Consider the following 22158-nt stretch of genomic DNA (forward strand, 5'->3'; position numbering starts at 1 on the left):
ATTCTAGTTATTATTATAAACCAAACATCAAAAATAACATCTCCACCCTCTTTGCTTTACTTATAGTCTTCAACTAAACCCTAAATATCGCAGTACAAAACATATAAAACACATTTTAATCATATATATATTTTTGGTAACCGTTTATTTTACCGGTACCCTAGTTACATATGAACTATTTGTAATTACACATGAACACCAAATGTAATTACACAGTAATTACCAATAGTTATAAATGACGTTCATATGTAGTTACATGGTACCGGAACTGTAAAATGGAGTGAGTCTATTCAACTGTAGTTCATATGTAGTTACATGGTACCAGACCTGTAAAATGGAGTGAGTCTGTTCAACTGTAGTTCATAATAGTTACATGTTACCGGACCTGTAAAGTGGAGTGAGTCTGTTCAACTGTAGTTCATATGTAGTTACATGTTACAGGACCTGTAAAGTGCAGTGAGTCTATTCAACTGTAGATCATATGTAGTTACATGGTACCGGACCTGTAAAATGGAGTGAGTCTGTTCAACTGTAGTTCATATGTAGTTACATGTAACTTCATACCTGTAAAATAAAGGGTTACCATATTGGTTTTATTGACATTGCAATTCCAATACAAAACAGCAGAGGGTGCTCCAGCACCATAGACTTCCCACGCCCCTGGTCTCTACTTGCCCACAGCCATCCAATGACACTCAATCATGAGACTTAATCTTCTTGGAAACAATTTTTATTTTATTCTGATTGGTCTTAGATTTGTGTCATATTTCTGTGGAGCCCGACATGAGCCCGAAAAGAAAAAAAGAAAGAAAAAGGCCCAGGTTGCCCATAGGTAGATCCGGCCCTGTGTGGGTGGGAGAGAGGTTTTGCCTCCAGCGTCATTTTTGAAGGAGGGAAATCCACTATATAATGAGTGTGCGCTTTGATTTTAGGCATGTGAAGGTTGCAGCAATCCTCTAGTCCTCCACAAGTCTTCATTCCAGGTAAGAATAGCAAAGCTCAAATACTGAGGAGATAAATTCTTGAATGACTCTTTGCTCTTTGCATTCTCACGGTCCTCTTACTAGTTTGCAAATGTTTATTATTATTATTATTATTATTATTATTATTATTATTATTATTATTATTATTATATTTGCTTCATTTTGCACTGCATTCAACCTTTTTCAGCATGCCGTGCCTTTGGTGAAAATGTCAGATAATCTTGTGCAGCAAAATCTCTTGTTCAGACATCTCTGTGTGTAACATTTAGGAGTGGAGTGGAAATTGATATAGCATAGTATTGCGATATTTCATGTGGCAATGGATTGTATCGCACGAATCACACATATCAAAATATTGTATTATATTAATTGACAGGTTTTTACGACAGTGTTGGTCAGTCTGTCTAGTTGACAATGTCACAGACCTTGCCACAGATGAAATAGTTATAGGACTCTTTGACTCGTTGAAAGCCTTCAACTCCGGAGACCTGTATGCCAATACCGTATTCACAAAGTAGTTATAAATGTCTGGTACGTTATACCTGGGCACCAGTGGCATGTCTAGGGAGTGGCCTGGGGTGGCACGGGCCACCCCTAGAATCCCCATATGATTGGCTCTCTGCCCAGTCAGTAAACCAAGCTTCAGTGTATAGGCGCAATCCAGTCTTAAAGGGATACACCACTTTTTTGGAAGTTTAGCTCATTTGCCACATCCCCCCCACATAACCAAGATACACCATGCCTTACCGGCACTGTCCGCTCAGTTTACAGTGAGCTACAGTCATGAAGTTAGTAATTATCGCCATAGAATGGAGGCTAATGGTACAGCTGTTAATAATCTGCCAAGACACACATCTCATGGCGTCAAAATACATGTTGTGCTTCGGGTACTCACCACACAATGAAATATTAATCCAAAATGCACATAATTGGTCTTTTTGGAAGGAAAAGCGGTAGCCGGCACTACTTTCCAAACATGGCCGCCGACCTCTTTTCCTTCCAAAAAGAGAGATTATGTGTATTTTGGATTAATATTTCATCGTGTGGTGAGTACCCGAAGCACAACATGTATTTTGGCACCGTGAGATGTATGTTTTGGCAGATTTTGAACAGCTGTACCATTAGCCTCCATTCTATGGCGATAATTACTAACTTCACGACTGTAGCTCACTGTAAACTGAGCGGACAGTGCCGGTAAGGCATGGTGTATCTTGGTTATGTGGGGGGGATGTGGCAAATTAGCTTAACTTAAAAAAAAGTGGTGTATCCCTGAGAGGCAGTAATGAGCCATAGTAGTGTCTAGCCTGCCGAAAGTCGCAAGAGAAGAAGATCTTGATTTGAAGATTTGGCAGCAGCTGAGCAGCAGCAGCAGTCAACTATAACACTAATGTCGTCTTGTGAAGAAGATTGAAGAGAAGCGTCCTCTGTCTGATTCCTGGTGGCTACATGGTGTCTCCACTGTATGCTATTTATGTATTGTGGCATGCGTGAGTAGACTCTTTGATACACATAGCTACTGTGCCAGTGGTTTAAAGAAAGACAACATACCTGCCAACAAACACAGAGATTTTCACTTAAAAAAATTAAGCACCCGCACTAAAAAAAATACCATGACATGTTACGGTAGGCTTGAAACTTCACCCTGTCTTTAAAAATAAGCCTGCTACTAACAGGGTAAACGGACAGTAAACCTGTGTGCTAGGCTACGTGATAATGTGGTGCAGGTGTGTTTTCATCTTAGCTTGCTAGTTGCTAACATTAGCAAACCTGTCGGCAGTCATTGTTTGGTTGTCAATGCTAATGCTAGCTATGTAAATCTGTCTTGTGTAACTTTGTAGGCCTGATGTGAGCATGTCAAATTTATCCATGCATGAACAAGGAAATCTATTGTGCAAGATATAAAGTGACATAGGTCTTCATGTGACTATTACAGTATGAAAAGAAATCAGAACATTGGGGATTTCTTCTCCATCAAAACAAAGAAATGTAAAACTGCACAGCAGGACAGAGCAGCCAGCAGCACTGCTAGTCAGTCACAGTCAGAGCTGCAGGAGAGAGCAGCAACACGCTCTCCTCCTTGTCAGTCAGATGAGTCAAGCCAGCAGCTTGACAGCAGGAATGTACAGCAGGAGTCCGCAGCGGTATGTGTGGGTAAATAGGCTACTGTAAAATCCTAATAGTTCCAGATTTCTCTTTAGTAACCTAAGCACTTATCTTGACATTGCCTTGATGTCAATGGAATTGTGGTTAATTGCCAGACATTGAAACTAAAGTTGAAACTATGTCAATTATGTGTGTAGAACAGTGATACTCAACCCAAGGCTCTAGAGCAGCGTTTCTCAACGGGGCCGTTTTGATTGCGTCGCGGACATTGGCCATTTTTTTTTTTTTTTTTTTTTTTCATATTTCATTTGAGTTAAATTCAGATTATTGAAACTGGATTAGCCTGACCAGTTTTACTTGTTTAACAAGCTGAAGCATATGCTCTGCCTGTAATTCAAGAGAAGTCTGCCTTTTCATTTCATATTTAATTTTAGTTCAATTCAGATGATTCAAACTGGATTAGCATGGACCCAGTTTAATTAAAAGTTATGACCAGTTTAACTAAAAAGCATATAGCCTGCCTGTGATTCCTTTTTATTTCATATTAGTTAAATTCAGACTACTGAAACTGGATTAGCATGACCAGGTTAACTTGTTTTATTATTATTATTATTATTATTATTATTACCTGTATAGGTTTTTGGGTCACGAAGCCCATAGGCCTTTGTCCGGTGAACACGCAAATTTCCGGGCCCTACTGTGCGGCACGTGGGGGCGTGAAAAATCAGGGGGTGGACTTTACATGTCTTCTGGGCCCCCCTCTGCGAGTGGACACCACTTGTTTGCCCATCAGTCCTACAGATAACCCACAATGATTTTTTGTCATTTTCATGCCATTTTCTTGCAGTTCAAGCATGTTCCACAGTGTGGCACAGTCCCACATTACCCAATGGAAAATATGGTCCGTGCACACCGTGTGCACGTGTAGCACTTATGCTGGAATAAGTGTAAATAGGAGACATATATAATCAAGTATACAGTAGAGTATGGACTAGTTCCAGGTTTGACTATGGAGCTGGTGGAAGAGTAATGAACACACCGACACAGAACTGCAAGAACCGGTTTGTATTAGATCAACAAAATGAAAATGCATATGTAACCATGCAAAGAAGCCAGTTACATAAATTGACAACGCCACCTTGGGAATTTCACCCAAAGAGTTAAACCAAAGTTCAGTTTTACCCTTAAATGAAAAGCAGAGGCAAGATGTTCCAAGTATAACAAGGGTACATGTTTATTTAATGCACAAAGTCCAAGTTAAAAGGTTAACATGCTAAAAGGCTGGTTGTTTATAAATTAAAAACACATTTAGATAGTTCTAAATGGGAGCTGCTCAACGACCAGGAGGAGGGGTTAAGAGTCCCCAGAGAGGGAGCTAAAAGCTAAAATGCGATCCCAAATTAAGACTAGGTGGGGATACACTACAAACAGCACGGCAAACCAAAAACACAAACCCACAGATAACTAGGAACACGGGGATTCACACACTCAGCCCCTCTCAATGGGACAATTTCTCCACTCCTGGCCGGGACAACCTGCAGTCAGAACGTAACAATTAAAAACAGGCAGTGGTATAACAGAAAGTGAAATAGTACAACAAAATAAATAAAACAATAAAGAAAGGGCAAAACAGCAGCTGGCCGCTACTGTAAAGAGACAGGCGAAACACAAGTATTAATACATATATCTATATGTTCTGTGACAAATACCTCTATGAACATTTTACCTTCACAGAGAATAAAGCTCTTGGGATTCTCAAGCTGTGATGAATGTTCTAGGCCGCATGTTCACTTCTGCCTACAAACAGTCATGGTTAGACAGTAACAGTGGAAATAACCAGGAAGTACCTGCATACAAGTCACCCAACATACAACCTTACTCACATAGTGTCAGCAACCAAGCTCCAAGCAACCATTTCCAGGGAAAACCAAAGAGTGTGGGATAAGGACAGCTCAGCCCCACAAGACACAGTATTTATTGAGGTGCACCTAATTATCTAAGCAGCAGCACCTGGGCCTGGATGGGTGTAAATCACTAGGGAGGGAACCTGACTACAACATGGGCCAGCCCTCTAAGTTAGCCTGGCTACACATAACAAAAAACACTTGAAAATAAATCAAGAAAAACAACAAATAAAGTAAATATAAAGAGGCCTTTTAGATAAAAAGAGTGGGTTTACACCTTCTGTAAAGTAGCACTACTAGTGGTGATTTCCGTTCAGTCCATTAATGTTCAAATCAATTCATTGAGTCAAATAATCACATTTCTATTCATTTCATTCCCATCTTCTTCCCCGTCATAAATACTATGCAATTGCACAATCCCATAAAGCCTTCAATTCAGTTCACACTATAAAGTGACTATTGTGACTAAAGTGCTTCAAGTTTGACAATTGTTATGACAATAATTGCACAACCCATATGACCTGTGTGCAATGAGGGAGAAGGGGAGAGAAAAAATGAGTAAAGACTAGTGTGTAAAGTTCTACCACCCAAGGGGAATGGGGCCTATGGTAGGAGTGAGTTAGGCTTGAGGCCTGCCCAGAGTTCAAGGTTCTTCTGGTTTAGCTCGCCATCCATTTAGCTCCAGCTATGAAGCCCATCCAGTATTCGCATGCACGGTTTCCTCCACAACAGCAGCAGTTCCTCAGATCAGACACTGTTGAGTGATGGCTTGATTACAATTTGCATATATAGTGAAGGCTGTAGTTGGCATGGTAGCTTAGCATTTATCTTGGCATGTAGCTTAGCATTTATCATTGCTGGTTTTAGCAATGATGGCAGAAGATTTCCATGCTTTCTGTAATGAGGATGCACTCACCCATGTGGTGTAAAAAGCAGTGTTGCATCCAGTTTCCAATATTCAGGTTCCAAATGTCCAATGTCAGTCAACGTGAACATGAGTCAAGGTTTGTGGCCTGCTTGCATCAAGGTGTGGGGTCTGCTCTCAGCAGGTGTGAGTGAGAGAGTGAGGCAGTGATTTCCTCTTCCCAGACCAAGAAAAGGGGGCGGGTGCAGGACTGAAGAGCCTGCAGCCGATTGGCTCAGGTGTTTGAGTTGACAGTTTTGCTTGTCCAATCATTATACAGGACTGTGGATAGGTGAGTGTGTATATGGCAGAATGTTCAATTCACCTGTGTTACACACGTCCCACATTACCCAATGGAAAATATGGTCCCTGCACACCGGAAGGAAACCATGTGATTGATGTGGCTGAAGATTACCCTCAATAGACTAGATGCACAAAATGAGTTCAGCTGCAGTACTTAATTGAAGCTGCACGTGGGGTTCCGTCTCGCTACTTGGGGGCGGGGCAGTGTAGGCTACTCAGAACAATCAAGGTGTAACTAGAGAACCCATAGTACATTGTCAAAGAGTTGTTTTCGTGCTATTTTCAATTACTGATTTTTACAGAATTGTGGTAAATGACACAAAGGTGACTTTGACAGAAGCGGACACAGCTTTAAGGCCATAACATTGCAGTGGATGCATAGAATGACTAAAGTTTTTGCACGTGTGTTCAGCCGGAGGTCCTGAACTAGTGTAGCGAATATCGCCTCATTCCGTTAAGCCATGCCAAAATGAGAGCCAATCAGGGTCGCTCAGAAGGCCGGGGTACAGCTAATTTGTCATAACATTGCAGCGGATGGATAGAATGACAAAAAATTTTGCACGTGTGTTCAGCCGGAGGTCCTGAACTAGTGTAGCGAATATCGCCTCATTCTGTTAAGCCATGCCAAGATGAGAGCCAATCAGGGTCGCTCAGAAGGCCGGGGAACAGCTAATTTGCCATAACATTGATGCGGATGGAGAGAATGACTAAATTCTTTGCACGTGTGTTCAGCCGGAGGTCCTGAACTACAATGATAACCTTAAATGGAAGTGGGCGAGGCCAAGGGGCGTCACCCCCCACCCTTCTGAGATCAATTTAGATAGTAAGTAGCCCTGGTGGCATGTGGGGACCTCAGGACGACATCCTGAGGGACTGTTTTGACCAAGTAGCATGGGAGGAGTTCAGAGCGGCAGGAGACCTGGGCGCGTACGCAGAGACGGTGTCATGCTTCATTAAGAAGTGTACCAACGACATAGTCCCCACAAAGAAAGTAAAAATAATGCCAAACCAAAAGCCCTGGATCAACAGCGAGGTCAGGGCTGCCCTACACGCCAGGACCACCACCTTCAGTTCAGGCACACCAGAACAATACAAGCAGGCACAATATGCCCTCCGGACCGCTATTAAAAAAGCACAGAGAGACTATGGAAGGCAGCTGGAGTCAAAACTGGACACCAACAACCCCAGACACCTGTGGAAAGGCCTCCATGCTGCTACAGACTTCAAAGAGGTGAAACGACAGAACCCCAGCACATCACCCACCCTACCGGACGAACTCAACGCGTTCTACGCTAGGTTCGACCCCTCTGGCAGAGCGCCTCCCATCCCCCCTCTCCCAGCCCTCTCCCACTCCCTCCCCCCCATCACCTCCCACCCTCTCCTCCCCCCCACCCTCCCCTCCCCCCCACCACCACCCCCCCTCTCCGCCCCCCCCTGCCACCTCCCTCCCCCCATCACCCCCCCCTCCTCCCCTGCCACCCCTCCCCCCTCATCACGAGTTTGGTGTCATTTGGAATAACTTTGGTTTTTTGGAAAAAAAAAAAAAAAGACGGATGTCGGATGCAACAATTCAGTAAAAATCAGTAATTGAAGCTAGCCCTTTCAAAGTTGCTGGACACGTAGGAGACAGTCTAAAGCCTACTCTCAGCAAAGGGTAGGCTAATCGGAGCTACGCTGAGCGAGCTGTGGTCCCGCAGAGTTGAAAAAAATAAGAAAACGCACGAAATTACGAAATCCTGCAAAATTTACATCTCTTTTTGGGCCAGGGACACAGTTCCACTCAACCTTGAGCCGAAATTTTGGCTACAGTGTATGTTGACAACCCCTAGTACATGCTCAAACCGTCATTTTGGTTGTAGCTTCAATTACTGAATTTTAGTGAATATAAAGATACGACATTTTTTTTGTAAAGAAAAAAAGTTCCGTTTTGACCTCCCATTTTTTGTGGGCTGAAAGAGGAGTGTGAGAGGAGTTCCCACAAAAAAAAATTACACCTTGAAGTTACTTCCCCTAGGAGTTATTCAGGTTTGATTTTTTTTTTTTTTTTTTTTTTTTTTTTCAAATTTTTTTTTTTTTTTTTTTATAGCCATGTAGGTACTCTAAGGACTCCATTTTTGGCGAGGAGCCCGAAAACCGACTTCATTTTGGCCAAAAAGCAAGGGAAATGGCCGAAACGCGACTTCCGATTTTTAGGGGGCGTTTTGACCTCCCATTTTTTGTCGGCGGGAAGAGGGGTGTGAGAGGAGTTCCCCCAAGAAAGGACAGCCTTCTAGTCCTTTTACTTTAGGAGTTATTAGCACCCCTATTTTCAACATTTTTAAACGATTGGACCGCCCCCCTGCCTAGGGGGAGGGGACTTTGGCTAATCTTTTCTCAGGATCTACTCTCCTATAGGAGGGCTACATGCTCCAATTGAAATTATAGCTCCAGGTGGTCCAGGGGAGTTAATTGACAACCCTAGCTGAAATTTGCCCTAGGTTGTTAGGGTTGTAGACCGTTCACCCATGTTGAAGGGCTAAGTTGGAACTAGGGTTAGGAAGTTAGACATGTAGTCTTATGTAGTTTTATGCGCTGGTCCCGAATATGGGCGGGGCTTCCGCCGGAAGTGACCGGAAGTGGGTGTAAATAGGCTTTGAACATGGCATTTTGGCCAACCCTAGGCTGTTTTGCATATGGGTTGTTGGGGGGGTGTCATATGAGCATGAATTGGGTTGATTGGAGTCGTTTGGTGAAACGGCTAAGAGACTTTTTTTTTTTTTTTGTATGGGAAAAGTACTTGGTGTTTTTTTTTTTTTTTTTTTTTTTTTTTTTGCTAATGCTAAGCTAACTTTTTTTATCTTTTTTTTTATGCTAAGGTAATGCTAAGCTAACATGCTAGCAACTTCCCGCACACTCCCGCCGGACCACGACCCGCTACAATTTGCATACCGCCCCAACAGGAGCACAGCGGATGCAGTAGCACACGTGCTCCACACCATTCTTACACCTATGTAAGAATGCTGTTCGTGGACTACAGCTCAGCATTCAACACCATAGTACCCTCCAGGCTGGTAAGCAAACTCAGGGATCTGGGACTAAACACGGCAATGTGCGACTGGATCCTGGATTTCCTAACAGACCGCCGCCAGGTGGTGAGGGTGGGCAACCTCACCTCCTCCCCACTGACCATCAGCATAGGAGCGCCCCAGGGGTGCGTCTCCAGCCCCTTCTGGTACGACCTCTACACCCACGACTGCGTGGCGACTCAAACTTCAAACTCCATTGTGAAGTTTGCAGACGACACAGCAGTCGTGGGGCTGATCTCAGGGGACGACGAGACGGCCTACAGAGAGGAGGTGAGGGTCCTGGAACAATGGTGCCAGGACAACCACCTCTCTCTGAACGTCTCCAAGACCAAGGAGATAATTGTGGACTACAGGAGAGGGGGGGGGCGCACACCCCCCAATCACCATCAACGGCGCAGTGGTGGAAAGGGTGGACAGCTTCAAGTACCTGGGAGTCAACATCCACCAGGACCTGACCTGGGCCGGCCACACCGCCACTGTTGTCAAAAAGGCCCAACAGCGAATACACGGACTCAGGCGCCTGAAGAAATTTGGGCTAAGGAAAGAAATCCTCAGGGACTTCTACAGAGGCACCATTGCAAGCCTGCTGACTGGCTGCTTCACCGCCTGGTACGGGAACTGTACCGCCATGGACCGCAGGGCGCTACGGAGGGTGAGGCACGCGGCCCAGCACGTAACAGGAGATGAGTTGCCAGATCTGCATGAACTGTATAACCAGCGGTGCCTCAGGAGGTCCCTGAAGATCATCAAAGACACAAACCATCCCCACAACAGCCTGTTCTCCCTGCTACCCTCAGGGAGGAGATACAGGGTTCCAAAAGCACGCACAAATCGCTTGAGGAACAGTTTCTTCCCGCAGGCCACGAGACTCCTTAACATACACAAATAGTGTAGTAGTCGTACCGTACCGTACTGCAGCTGCTACCATTATGTATGCCTAATGTTTAATTGTATGTTTAATAAGGTACATGCTATTTGCACCTGTATGTCAAATACGTCGAATTTAAAATGTCTGAACACGTCCAACGTATGCACAATGCCTAATGTTAATTGTATGTTTAAACATGCTATTTGCACCTGCATGTCAAATACGTCGAATTTAAAATGTCTGAACACGTCTAACGTATGCACATGACATGTGCACCTATGTGCAATGAATAAGCCACTGACTTGTCTTATCGCTATTCTGCCTTATTGCCTATTGCTGCTTAGTATTGCTTATTGATGCCTATTTCTTATTGCCTATTGCTCATTGCTTGTTGCCTATTTGTACTATGTCATAAACGGAGTCCACAGCACAAGAATTTCACACGTGATACTTGTACCATGGAGTGACAATAAAAATCTAGAATCTTGAATGTGGGCGGGGCCAAGGGCCACATGTGTGGGCTAGAAGGCTGACACTTGGTGGTCGTAGAGTAGCAGGGGGTGCCACAAACATACCAAAAGATCAGCCTTCTAGCCCTCACCTCTCTTGAGAAACAGACGTGTTCACCCTGCATATGTTGGTGTACACCGCGCATGCTTTATCATGTAATATGTAAAAGCTTATATCTCAAAAACGACTCAGGCTAGGAGGCTGAGATTTCAACTGCAGCCTCTCCTTATTATACAGGACCAGCCCTGTGAGTAGCAGGAGGATTGGAAGAAGTTGGATTTTTTGCCTTCGGCAGCTGAGAGCTGGTTTCTAGATTTTGGTCCAAAATTCAAATTGCTCCTATTGACTGGAAACTCAGCACACTAATAGAGCACCGTGGTGGTATTAACATACTTTGGTATCAGCCTCCTAACCTGAGTCGTTTTTGAGATATAAGCTTTTACATATTACATGATAAAGCATGCGCGGTGTACACCAACATAGGCCGGGTGCACACGGCTGTTTCTCAAGAAATGTGTGGGCTAGAAGGCTGACACTTGGTGGTCATAGAGTAGCAGGGGGTGCCACAAACATACCAAAAGATCAGCCTTCTAGCCCTCACCTCTCTTGAGAAACAGCCGTGTTCACCCTGCATATGTTGGTGTACACCGCGCATGCTTTACCATGTAATATGTAAAAGCTTATATCTCAAAAACGACTCAGGCTAGGAGGCTGAGATTTCAACTGCAGTCTCTCCTTATTATACAGGACCAGCCCTGTGAGTAGCAGGACGATTGGAAGAAGTTGGATTTTTTGCCTTCGGCAGCTGAGAGCTGGTTTCCAGATTTTGGTCCAAAATTCAAATTGCTCCTATTGACTGGAAACTCAGCACACTAATAGAGCACCGTGGTGGTATTAACATACTTTGGTATCAGCCTCCTAACCTGAGTCGTTTTTGAGATATAAGCTTTTACATATTACATGATAAAGCATGCGCGGTGTACACCAACATAGGCCGGGTGCACACGGCTGTTTCTCAAGAAATGTGTGGGCTAGAAGGCTGACACTTGGTGGTCATAGAGTAGCAGGGGGTGCCACAAACATACCAAAAGATCAGCCTTCTAGCCCTCACCTCTCTTGAGAAACAGCCGTGTTCACCCTGCATATGTTGGTGTACACCGCGCATGCTTTACCATGTAATATGTAAAAGCTTATATCTAAAAAACGACTCAGGCTAGGAGGCTGAGATTTCAACTGCAGCCTCTCCTTATTATACAGGACCAGCCCTGTGAGTAGCAGGAGGATTGGAAGAAGTTGGATTTTTTGCCTTCGGCAGCTGAGAGCTGGTTTCCAGATTTTGGTCCAAAATTCAAATTGCCCCTATTGACTGGAAACTCAGCACACTAATAGAGCACCGTGGTGGTATTAACATACTTTGGTATCAGCCTCCTAACCTGAGTCGTTTTTGAGATATAAGCTTTTACATATTACATGATAAAGCATGCGCGGTGTACACCAACATAGGCCGGGTGCACACGGCTGTTTCTCAAGAAATGTGTGGGCTAGAAGGCTGACACTTGGTGGTCATAGAGTAGCAGGGGGTGCCACAAACATACCAAAAGATCAGCCTTCTAGCCCTCACCTCTCTTGAGAAACAGCCGTGTTCACCCTGCATATGTTGGTGTACACCGCGCATGCTTTACCATGTAATATGTAAAAGCTTATATCTAAAAAACGACTCAGGCTAGGAGGCTGAGATTTCAACTGCAGCCTCTCCTTATTATACAGGACCAGCCCTGTGAGTAGCAGGACGATTGGAAGAAGTTGGATTTTTTGCCTTCGGCAGCTGAGAGCTGGTTTCCAGATTTTGGTCCAAAATTCAAATTGCTCCTATTGACTGGAAACTCAGCACACTAATAGAGCACCGTGGTGGTATTAACATACTTTGGTATCAGCCTCCTAACCTGAGTCGTTTTTGAGATATAAGCTTTTACATATTACATGATAAAGCATGCGCGGTGTACACCAACATAGGCCGGGTGCACACGGCTGTTTCTCAAGAAATGTGTGGGCTAGAAGGCTGACACTTGGTGGTCATAGAGTAGCAGGGGGTGCCACAAACATACCAAAAGATCAGCCTTCTAGCCCTCACCTCTCTTGAGAAACAGCCGTGTTCACCCTGCATATGTTGGTGTACACCGCGCATGCTTTACCATGTAATATGTAAAAGCTTATATCTAAAAAACGACTCAGGCTAGGAGGCTGAGATTTCAACTGCAGCCTCTCCTTATTATACAGGACCAGCCCTGTGAGTAGCAGGAGGATTGGAAGAAGTTGGATTTTTTGCCTTCGGCAGCTGAGAGCTGGTTTCCAGATTTTGGTCCAAAATTCAAATTGCTCCTATTGACTGGAAACTCAGCACACTAATAGAGCACCGTGGTGGTATTAACATACTTTGGTATCAGCCTCCTAACCTGAGTCGTTTTTGAGATATAAGCTTTTACATATTACATGATAAAGCATGCGCGGTGTACACCAACATAGGCCGGGTGCACACGGCTGTTTCTCAAGAAATGTGTGGGCTAGAAGGCTGACACTTGGTGGTCATAGAGTAGCAGGGGGTGCCACAAACATACCAAAAGATCAGCCTTCTAGCCCTCACCTCTCTTGAGAAACAGCCGTGTTCACCCTGCATATGTTGGTGTACACCGCGCATGCTTTACCATGTAATATGTAAAAGCTTATATCTAAAAAACGACTCAGGCTAGGAGGCTGAGATTTCAACTGCAGCCTCTCCTTATTATACAGGACCAGCCCTGTGAGTAGCAGGAGGATTGGAAGAAGTTGGATTTTTTGCCTTCGGCAGCTGAGAGCTGGTTTCCAGATTTTGGTCCAAAATTCAAATTGCTCCTATTGACTGGAAACTCAGCACACTAATAGAGCACCGTGGTGGTATTAACATACTTTGGTATCAGCCTCCTAACCTGAGTCGTTTTTGAGATATAAGCTTTTACATATTACATGATAAAGCATGCGCGGTGTACACCAACATAGGCCGGGTGCACACGGCTGTTTCTCAAGAAATGTGTGGGCTAGAAGGCTGACACTTGGTGGTCATAGAGTAGCAGGGGGTGCCACAAACATACCAAAAGATCAGCCTTCTAGCCCTCACCTCTCTTGAGAAACAGCCGTGTTCACCCTGCATATGTTGGTGTACACCGCGCATGCTTTACCATGTAATATGTAAAAGCTTATATCTAAAAAACGACTCAGGCTAGGAGGCTGAGATTTCAACTGCAGCCTCTCCTTATTATACAGGACCAGCCCTGTGAGTAGCAGGACGATTGGAAGAAGTTGGATTTTTTGCCTTCGGCAGCTGAGAGCTGGTTTCCAGATTTTGGTCCAAAATTCAAATTGCTCCTATTGACTGGAAACTCAGCACACTAATAGAGCACCGTGGTGGTATGAACATACTTTGGTATCAGCCTCCTAACCTGAGTCGTTTTTGAGATATAAGCTTTTACATATTACATGATAAAGCATGCGCGGTGTACACCAACATAGGCCGGGTGCACACGGCTGTTTCTCAAGAAATGTGTGGGCTAGAAGGCTGACACTTGGTGGTCATAGAGTAGCAGGGGGTGCCACAAACATACCAAAAGATCAGCCTTCTAGCCCTCACCTCTCTTGAGAAACAGCCGTGTTCACCCTGCATATGTTGGTGTACACCGCGCATGCTTTACCATGTAATATGTAAAAGCTTATATCTCAAAAATGACTCAGGCTAGGAGGCTGAGATTTCAACTGCAGCCTCTCCTTATTATACAGGACCAGCCCTGTGAGTAGCAGGAGGATTGGAAGAAGTTGGATTTTTTGCCTTCGGCAGCTGAGAGCTGGTTTCCAGATTTTGGTCCAAAATTCAAATTGCTCCTATTGACTGGAAACTCAGCACACTAATAGAGCACCGTGGTGGTATTAACATACTTTGGTATCAGCCTCCTAACCTGAGTCGTTTTTGAGATATAAGCTTTTACATATTACATGATAAAGCATGCGCGGTGTACACCAACATAGGCCGGGTGCACACGGCTGTTTCTCAAGAAATGTGTGGGCTAGAAGGCTGACACTTGGTGGTCATAGAGTAGCAGGGGGTGCCACAAACATACCAAAAGATCAGCCTTCTAGCCCTCACCTCTCTTGAGAAACAGCCGTGTTCACCCTGCATATGTTGGTGTACACCGCGCATGCTTTACCATGTAATATGTAAAAGCTTATATCTAAAAAACGACTCAGGCTAGGAGGCTGATATTTCAACTGCAGCCACCCCTTTTATAGAGGACCAGCCCTGTGAGTAGCAGGAGGATTGGAAGAAGTTGGATTTTTTGCCTTCGGCAGCTGAGAGCTGGTTTCCAGATTTTGGTCCAAAATTCAAATTGCTCCTATTGACTGGAAACTCAGCACACTAATAGAGCACCGTGGTGGTATTAACATACTTTGGTATCAGCCTCCTAACCTGAGTCGTTTTTGAGTTATAAGCTTTTACATATTACATGATAAAGCATGCGCGGTGTACACCAACATATGCCGGGTGCACACGGCTGTTTCTCAAGAAATGTGTGGGCTAGAAGGCTGACACTTGGTGGTCGTAGAGTAGCAGGGGGTGCCACAAACATACCAAAAGATCAGCCTTCTAGCCCTCACCTCTCTTGAGAAACAGCCGTGTTCACCCTGCATATGTTGGTGTACACCGCGCATGCTTGGCTAGGCTTGGCTAATGTGTACTAGGCTCTATTAGGCTGTGCTAGGCTGGACTAGGCTGGGGTGTACTAGGATATATTCAGCGGTACTATGCTATACTAGAATGTATTAGGCTGTGCTAAGCTACACTGTAATGTACTTGGCTTTACTGAACTATACTATAATGTACAAGGCTCTATTTGGGTGTACTGGGCTGGATTAGGCTGTACTAGCCTGGGCTAGGCTAGACTAGGGTGAACTAGGATATACTCAACTGTACTAGGCTATACTATAAATTACTAGGCTCTATTAGGATGTAGTAGGTTGTAATGGGATGTACTATGCTGGGCTAGGCTGGAGTAGGCTGTACTATGCTGTAGTACAATGTACTAGGCTATACTACAATGTAATAGGCTCTATTAAGGTGTACTAGCTTGTACTAGGATGAGCTAGGCTGTACTAGGCTCCATTAGGCTGTGCTAGGCTGGACTAGACTGGGCTAGGCTAGACTAGGGTGTACTAGGCTATATTCAGCTGTACTAGGCTATACTAGAATGTACTAGACTGTACTAGAATGTACTAGGCTGTGCTAAGCTACACTATAATGCACTTGGCTTTACTGAACTATACTATGATGTACAAGGCTCTATTTGGGTGTACTGGGCTGGACTAGGCTGTACTAGCCTGGGCTAGGCTAGACTAGGGTGAACTAGGATATACTCAACTGTACTAGGCTATACTATAAATTACTAGGCTCTATTAGGATGTAGTAGGTTGTAATAGGATGTACTATGCTGGGCTAGGCTGGAGTAGGCTGTACTAGGCTGTACTATGCTGTAGTACGATGTACTAAGCTATACTACAATGGGCTATACAGGGCTGGTCCTCTATAATAAGGAGAAGCTGCAGTTGAAATATCAGCCTCCTAGCCTGAGTCGTTTTTGAGATACAAGCTTTTACATATTACATCCCCTGTATAAATAAAGGTAAAAAAAAAAAAAAAAAGATAAAGCATGCACGGTGTACACCAACATATGCAGGGTGAACACGGCTCAAAATGGCTCAAATGGCTCTCTGCTCCCCTCTATTGACAAAATATAGTCAGTACAGACATGTTCACGAAAGAAAGTAGCAAGTGTTCAGTAACCTAAGTTACTGAGGTTCGTGAACACGAAATGTCTTCCGGCACGAGTTGTTCATTTGCCTTAGTTTTTTGTATTGAGCACTGCCTGCTGTGCACACACTTTTATTATTATTATTATTATTATTATTATTATTATTATTATTATTATTATTATTATTATTATTATTATTAACACATTCACTGCCAGCCGTTTTTCAATACTGTAGTTAACTTCTGCCAAGGTTTTTTTTTGAGGATTCTGGCTCATCTTTCAAGAGCCGAGGATTCGTTTCTGTTAGGATTTTGTGAACACACAATATCTCAAAAGAACTAATAGAATGTGTTCTTTCTCTGTCTAAAAGAGTTAGTTTGTAGAGTTAGTAGTTATGTAAGCATTAGCAGTTGAATACAGCATGGTTTCAGCGTCTGAAAATTTATTCTGAGATAAACGGCTTTTTGTGAAATTCGATAGAACAGTCACTTTAACCATTCATTTTTGGCATCAGTAAGACGTCAGACATCTAAACAATAGTTTTGAACAGTCATTTCCTCCATAACAGCAGGAAACACCCCTCTCCTTCAAACTCCTCCTCCTGTGTTCTTCTTGGCTGCAGCGGGCGTGTCACAAGCTCGTTTCTGTTGCTGCTGTAACCTCGCGTCACCAGGCTCACTGCTTTGCTGCTACTGTGCCTGTCTGCTGGCGGCGGCTGGGCAAGTCTGGATGGGCTCGCTCGTTTCTTGGAGTTTCGGTTGAGAGCTTTGATGAAGCTTTTGCGATTCTGGTCATATTTATGCTGCGTGTTTCAAAGTGTGTTCCACCCGTAATCTATTATGCAAATTTGCAATCCCGCACCGCCAGCAATCAGCGAGATTGCGAGAGATGTAAAAGGGTTAGATGCACATCCCACGGTCAAAAAAAAAAATTCATTTTTTTGACGTATTAACACGTCATTGGCAGTCAACCGTTGGATTTTTTTTGACGTATTAACACGTCATTGGCAGTGAACGTGTTAACTTGTTTAACACGTTCACTGCCATTGACGAGTCAACTCGTCAAGCAGAAACCAACGGTTGACTGTCAATGACGAGTCAACTCGTCAAAAAAAAAAAAAAAAAATTTGACGGTGGGACGTTGATCTAACCCTTTTACATCTCCTATATAAATAGTTAAACTAGCCGGCCAGACTATGTAACTGCTGCAGTTTGTCAACAATATGGCGAATAAGGTCTATTGCAGGCCAAGCTGTGTATGTGATGCACAGTTTTCTCTGTTAAAGGAGCAAAACTATGGAACAGTCTACCTACTGAGCTGAAAACACAACACGATTTTAATGTTTTTTAACAGGGGTATTAAGTCATGGTTAAAAGAGAAACAACTGTGTTATCACAGCCTTGTAGACCTCTGGTGGTACTCTGTGTATTATGTCTGTATATTGTGTGTACATTGTTTGTACTGTATTGTGTACACATCCTTGAATACCTGATGTGAACATTTTGTGACAACTATGAATGCATTAATTGACAGAGACACTAAAACATGGAGGAACAGCCCTAAAAGAAGCTCTCTTCCATGTTTGGTCAAGATCTCTGGCAGTTAATGAGAAGGCGTGACTTTGCCCTTAAAAAGTCTCCAGCATCTAGTGACCTCCTTTTCAATACATTTGTATGTGTGGCTTTACTCATGTGGTTTTATATTTGATTATATTTCTTTTTGGGTATGTCCTTTTGAGTTGTATTTTAATATAAAAGCCGCCTGTGGACAGTTGTTGAAAAGTAGAGTTCTGCTATACACACACACACACACACAGACACTGACACTGACACTGACACTGACACACACACACACACACACACACACACACACACACACACCACACACACACACACACACACACACACACACACACACACACACACACACACACACACACACACACACACACACACACACACACTTATTAATATAATGGACTTCTGTAACTCTGTCTTTCTGAACAGCTCATCACAATGGCAGGAGCAGCAGAATCTTCATCAAGGCAGTGCATCATTCAGATAATAAATCGATCTTCATTCACCCTTTCCCACCCCAGGTAACTGAATATATGTTTTCTAAATTGAAGCACACAAAAAAAATAAAAAAAATCACTTGTGTCAATCGATCATCGTAGACACACAGAGTCCGTCAATTTCGTCCATCATTAAAGTTTCGGAACAGGTTTGATTTCTATGGCATCATTTACCTATCTAAATGCAAGAGGTCGTTCAGGAAATTTGAGAGCATGATTGATTAATTTTATGTTCAGATTTTGGACCCGTGGACTCAAAAAGCCCCTGCTCACACTTACATTTCCTCTGTTCGAGCTCAAACTCGGTGCCTGCATGCAAATGTCCTCCCCTCCTTCTCCCCTCTCCAAACTGCTTCTGTGTGCTCTTGAAACTTCTGCTCTTGGATCTCTTCTCTTCTCTCAGATTTGTTAGGCAAGAATCCTGTCAGAAATCCACAGCCAATAGAATGCCAGGATAGTGTCACATGATCGCTGGGTTGGGGATCATGTGACACTATCCTGGCATTCTATTGGTTGTGGGTTTTTGATAGGGTTGTGTCACTGAAAATCCGAGCGCAGACAAAAGATCCAAGAGGAGAAATTCCAAGAGAGAGCACACTCAGTTTGAATGGAGAGGAGAGACATTTGAATGGAAGCACATATAAAATCTAAGCGCGAGCAGGGGATATTTGAGTGTAAGTGCATGGAATCTGTCCATAAAGAAAAGTTTTGAGCGCAAGCGTAACGTTTTGAGCGTGAGCGTATAGTTTGAGGACAAGCAGAGTAAATCTGAGCACACGCAGGGGCTTTTTGAGTCCAAGGGTCCAAAATCTGAACGTGAAATTGATAAATCATGCTCTCAAATTTCCTGAACAATCTCTTGCATTATGATAGGTAAATAATTCCATTATTGAAAGCGGAGTACAGCGGTGACCAGTGAGCAGACCAGAAAATGGAGGGGGAGCACGGAGGGGGAGCAACAGTAGGACAGACCAGGATCAGCATCAGCATGCAAAATAGGGCTTCATAGTTCAACGAAAATATTTTATGCTTTAAATCTAAAATGTTTCATGGATTACATTCTAATCTAACAAACCTATCAATTTAAAAGTCAAGCACGTTACAGTGGAAACAATAAAGTTTAGCTCAAAATCACAAATCAGAATGAGGGGGGTCCCCGGTATATTCTTGTAAGGGGTCCTTGGCTGAAAAACATTTGAGAACCTCTGACCTAACTAACTATCCGGTGTGCACAAAATTGTCAGACTAAACTCCAGCTTACACCCCAAAAACCTACAATCCGCTACAGAAAAATGTATATTGATTGTTTATTAACTGGCCCCTGGCCTTCTATCATTTCACGAAAGTGGCCTCCGGGCAAAGCACGTTGAGTATCTCTGCTCTAGGCAAAGACCAATTACGCCCTTCTCCATTTTGCTTAAAGGGATAGGCCAACTTTTTGGGAGTTTAGGCCATTTGCCACATTGGCTATATTAAAACTAGAATGTACATGGTTTTATTTTCAATCTGCCTGCAGTACAAACTCTCTGCGAGAGCCCTCACTGCTGATAGCTTAGCGCTATAATGGCACTATGGGATTTTGGCCTACTGTAGGCCATATGTATGTATCTACATAGTGTGACATGTAGCCTACTCACCACATGATGAAATATAATAATCCAAAGTTACGTTAAACAGTCATTTTCGGAGTAAATCCACACACAGAGACCTAAACAAACAGTAACTAACAGGAGTATAACTAAAGTGACTTCCTTGTTTGTGGATCATCCAGGTATAAAAGACGTGGAAGGGTGCTTGTTTCAGAGCCTCTGCTGCTTAATTTGCGGTGGAAGTGTTTTGAGTCTGCTCTGCTACTCCAACACTGTCTTAATAGGCTCATTTCACAGCAACCTTTTGAGGTGGTAAAGCAGGAAGTAACACAGGTGTAATCATTAGCGTTAATGACGCTTTTACCACCTCAATTGCAATGTTAACACTCTCTCTCTCTCTCTCTCTCTCTCTCTCTCTCTCTCTCTCTCATAACAGACGAGGCCTCAGGCAGCCTCCTACTATGCCTTATACTATAAGGCTTATAGTAAAGACCGCCTCTGAGAATAAATAAGACTAATTTATGTCTGCTGGTTCTACTCTTCAATTTTTGACCCCAAATATCCTTAGTTCATTAAGATTCTTCAACTCTTTCTCTGACAGGATCTACCTTGAGAGTGGCTCCAATCAAAACCCTCCACCACCAACTATTGGCCCTGCCGAATCTGGAGATATGTTGTTCGTCAAGACTTCTACCGCCGCCACGGGATCTGTTGCCGTCTTCACTTACGATATCAGTGGGAACCAGGGGAGAATGGCTGTCATGTTCTCTGTGCCCTGGGACTTTATCCTTTTCTCAGCATGGTATGCTGTGGGAATCTTTGGCATGGAGAAACAATGTGATGAAGCGCTGTACGTTTTGATGTATCGCGGCAATGAGGTTCTGTTTACCAGAAAGAAAGCTGGCCATCATCTCCCTTACACAGGCAATGGTGTGAAAATCAGTGCCACTATGTCAGATAATAGGCAATCTGTCATAAAGTTGGAAGTGACTGACGCCTAGTGAGTCAGAGTTGCTGTAGTCTGACTGGGTTGAAGCAGCATGGTGGACTTAGCTCTCTCATTGGTGCCGACCATTTCAGTCGGTGCCGGATGGAAATCCCATCCGTGCAAGCTCTGCATTGGCTCTGACCCACTCTGACTGCGACTGCCACCATATTTGGATTATATTTGGAACTCTGTGCTATCCGGTAGCTCATTGCTACACGCTGAAAACGATTGATGTGGCTTATGCAAAGAAGCCAGCCTGCATGGTACGTTCGGTGGATGGTTGTAAACAGCCTTTTCCCCCTCTAGTCCAGAGTGAAAGCATTCCCAGCCAGACTCTCCCCGCCCCTTTGCTGGGAGAGTCTGGCAAGCGAGACTAGAATTGCTGAAATGCATCTTTCATTTGTATTTCCAACATTTTCTGCTTTATTTGTGCAGTATTTTAGGTGGGCTAATAGTCTGGGCTGAGACAATATGCTGTCAGAGCACCACAGAGATCTGTGAAAACTCTTAAACATGTTCACAAGCTGTCAGAATGTTTTTTTATTCTTGTTTTTTTCCCCATGAATTTACTAAGATCTGCTTTAGTGTATTATTCCATTGGTTCCATGATTGTTGAATGAATTAACATTTTGCAGAAACTGAAATGGAAAAATCTGAATGTACGCATAACCCTACTGTAACCATAGCCCTGCTGCACCTTTCTAACCTGCTTCGATTAATTAACCTGAATCATAATCTGTGATATTACAATGTAATCTGTGATGCTGTATGGTGATGGAGTAATTTCCTGGTTATATGCATGCTATGCTTTGAACAGTGTAAAATCTCAAACACTCAATAAATTAAGTAAACATAATTTGTGTGTGTGTGTGTGTGTGTGTGTGTGTGTGTGTGTGTGTGTGTGTGTGTGTGTGTGTGTGTGTGTGTGTGTGTGTGTGAGAGAGATGATGAGATAAACTTTATTGTCACTTCATGGTACAAGCAGGGGCGGATCTAGATTATTTTCAGGAGGGGGGCACAGGGGGGAACAACAGTT

General features: G+C 43.6%; 1 protein-coding gene across 2 annotated transcripts; it reads left to right on the forward strand.

The window, feature by feature from the left end:
• Positions 1–863: 863 nt before the first annotated feature.
• LOC310789984 (DELTA-stichotoxin-Hcr4b-like) lies at positions 864–21972 on the forward strand. Of its 2 annotated transcripts, none has more exons than XR_014553367.1 (3): positions 864–983; positions 18478–18569; positions 20736–21972. XR_014553367.1 is itself a non-coding variant. In XM_083651706.1 (3 exons), exons 1-3 carry the CDS (start codon positions 9194–9196, stop codon positions 21133–21135), a joined length of 546 nt encoding a protein of 181 aa, XP_083507832.1. In that variant the 5' UTR covers positions 9094–9193; the 3' UTR covers positions 21136–21972. The 2 variants fall into 2 exon arrangements, 1 of the variants encoding a protein (XP_083507832.1); XM_083651706.1 differs by lacking the exon at positions 864–983 and adding an exon at positions 9094–9247.
• Positions 21973–22158: the final 186 nt, after the last annotated feature.

Source organism: Poromitra crassiceps (genome assembly GCF_964638095.1).
Source record: "Poromitra crassiceps genome assembly, chromosome: 15".
NCBI lineage: Eukaryota > Metazoa > Chordata > Actinopteri > Beryciformes > Melamphaidae > Poromitra > Poromitra crassiceps.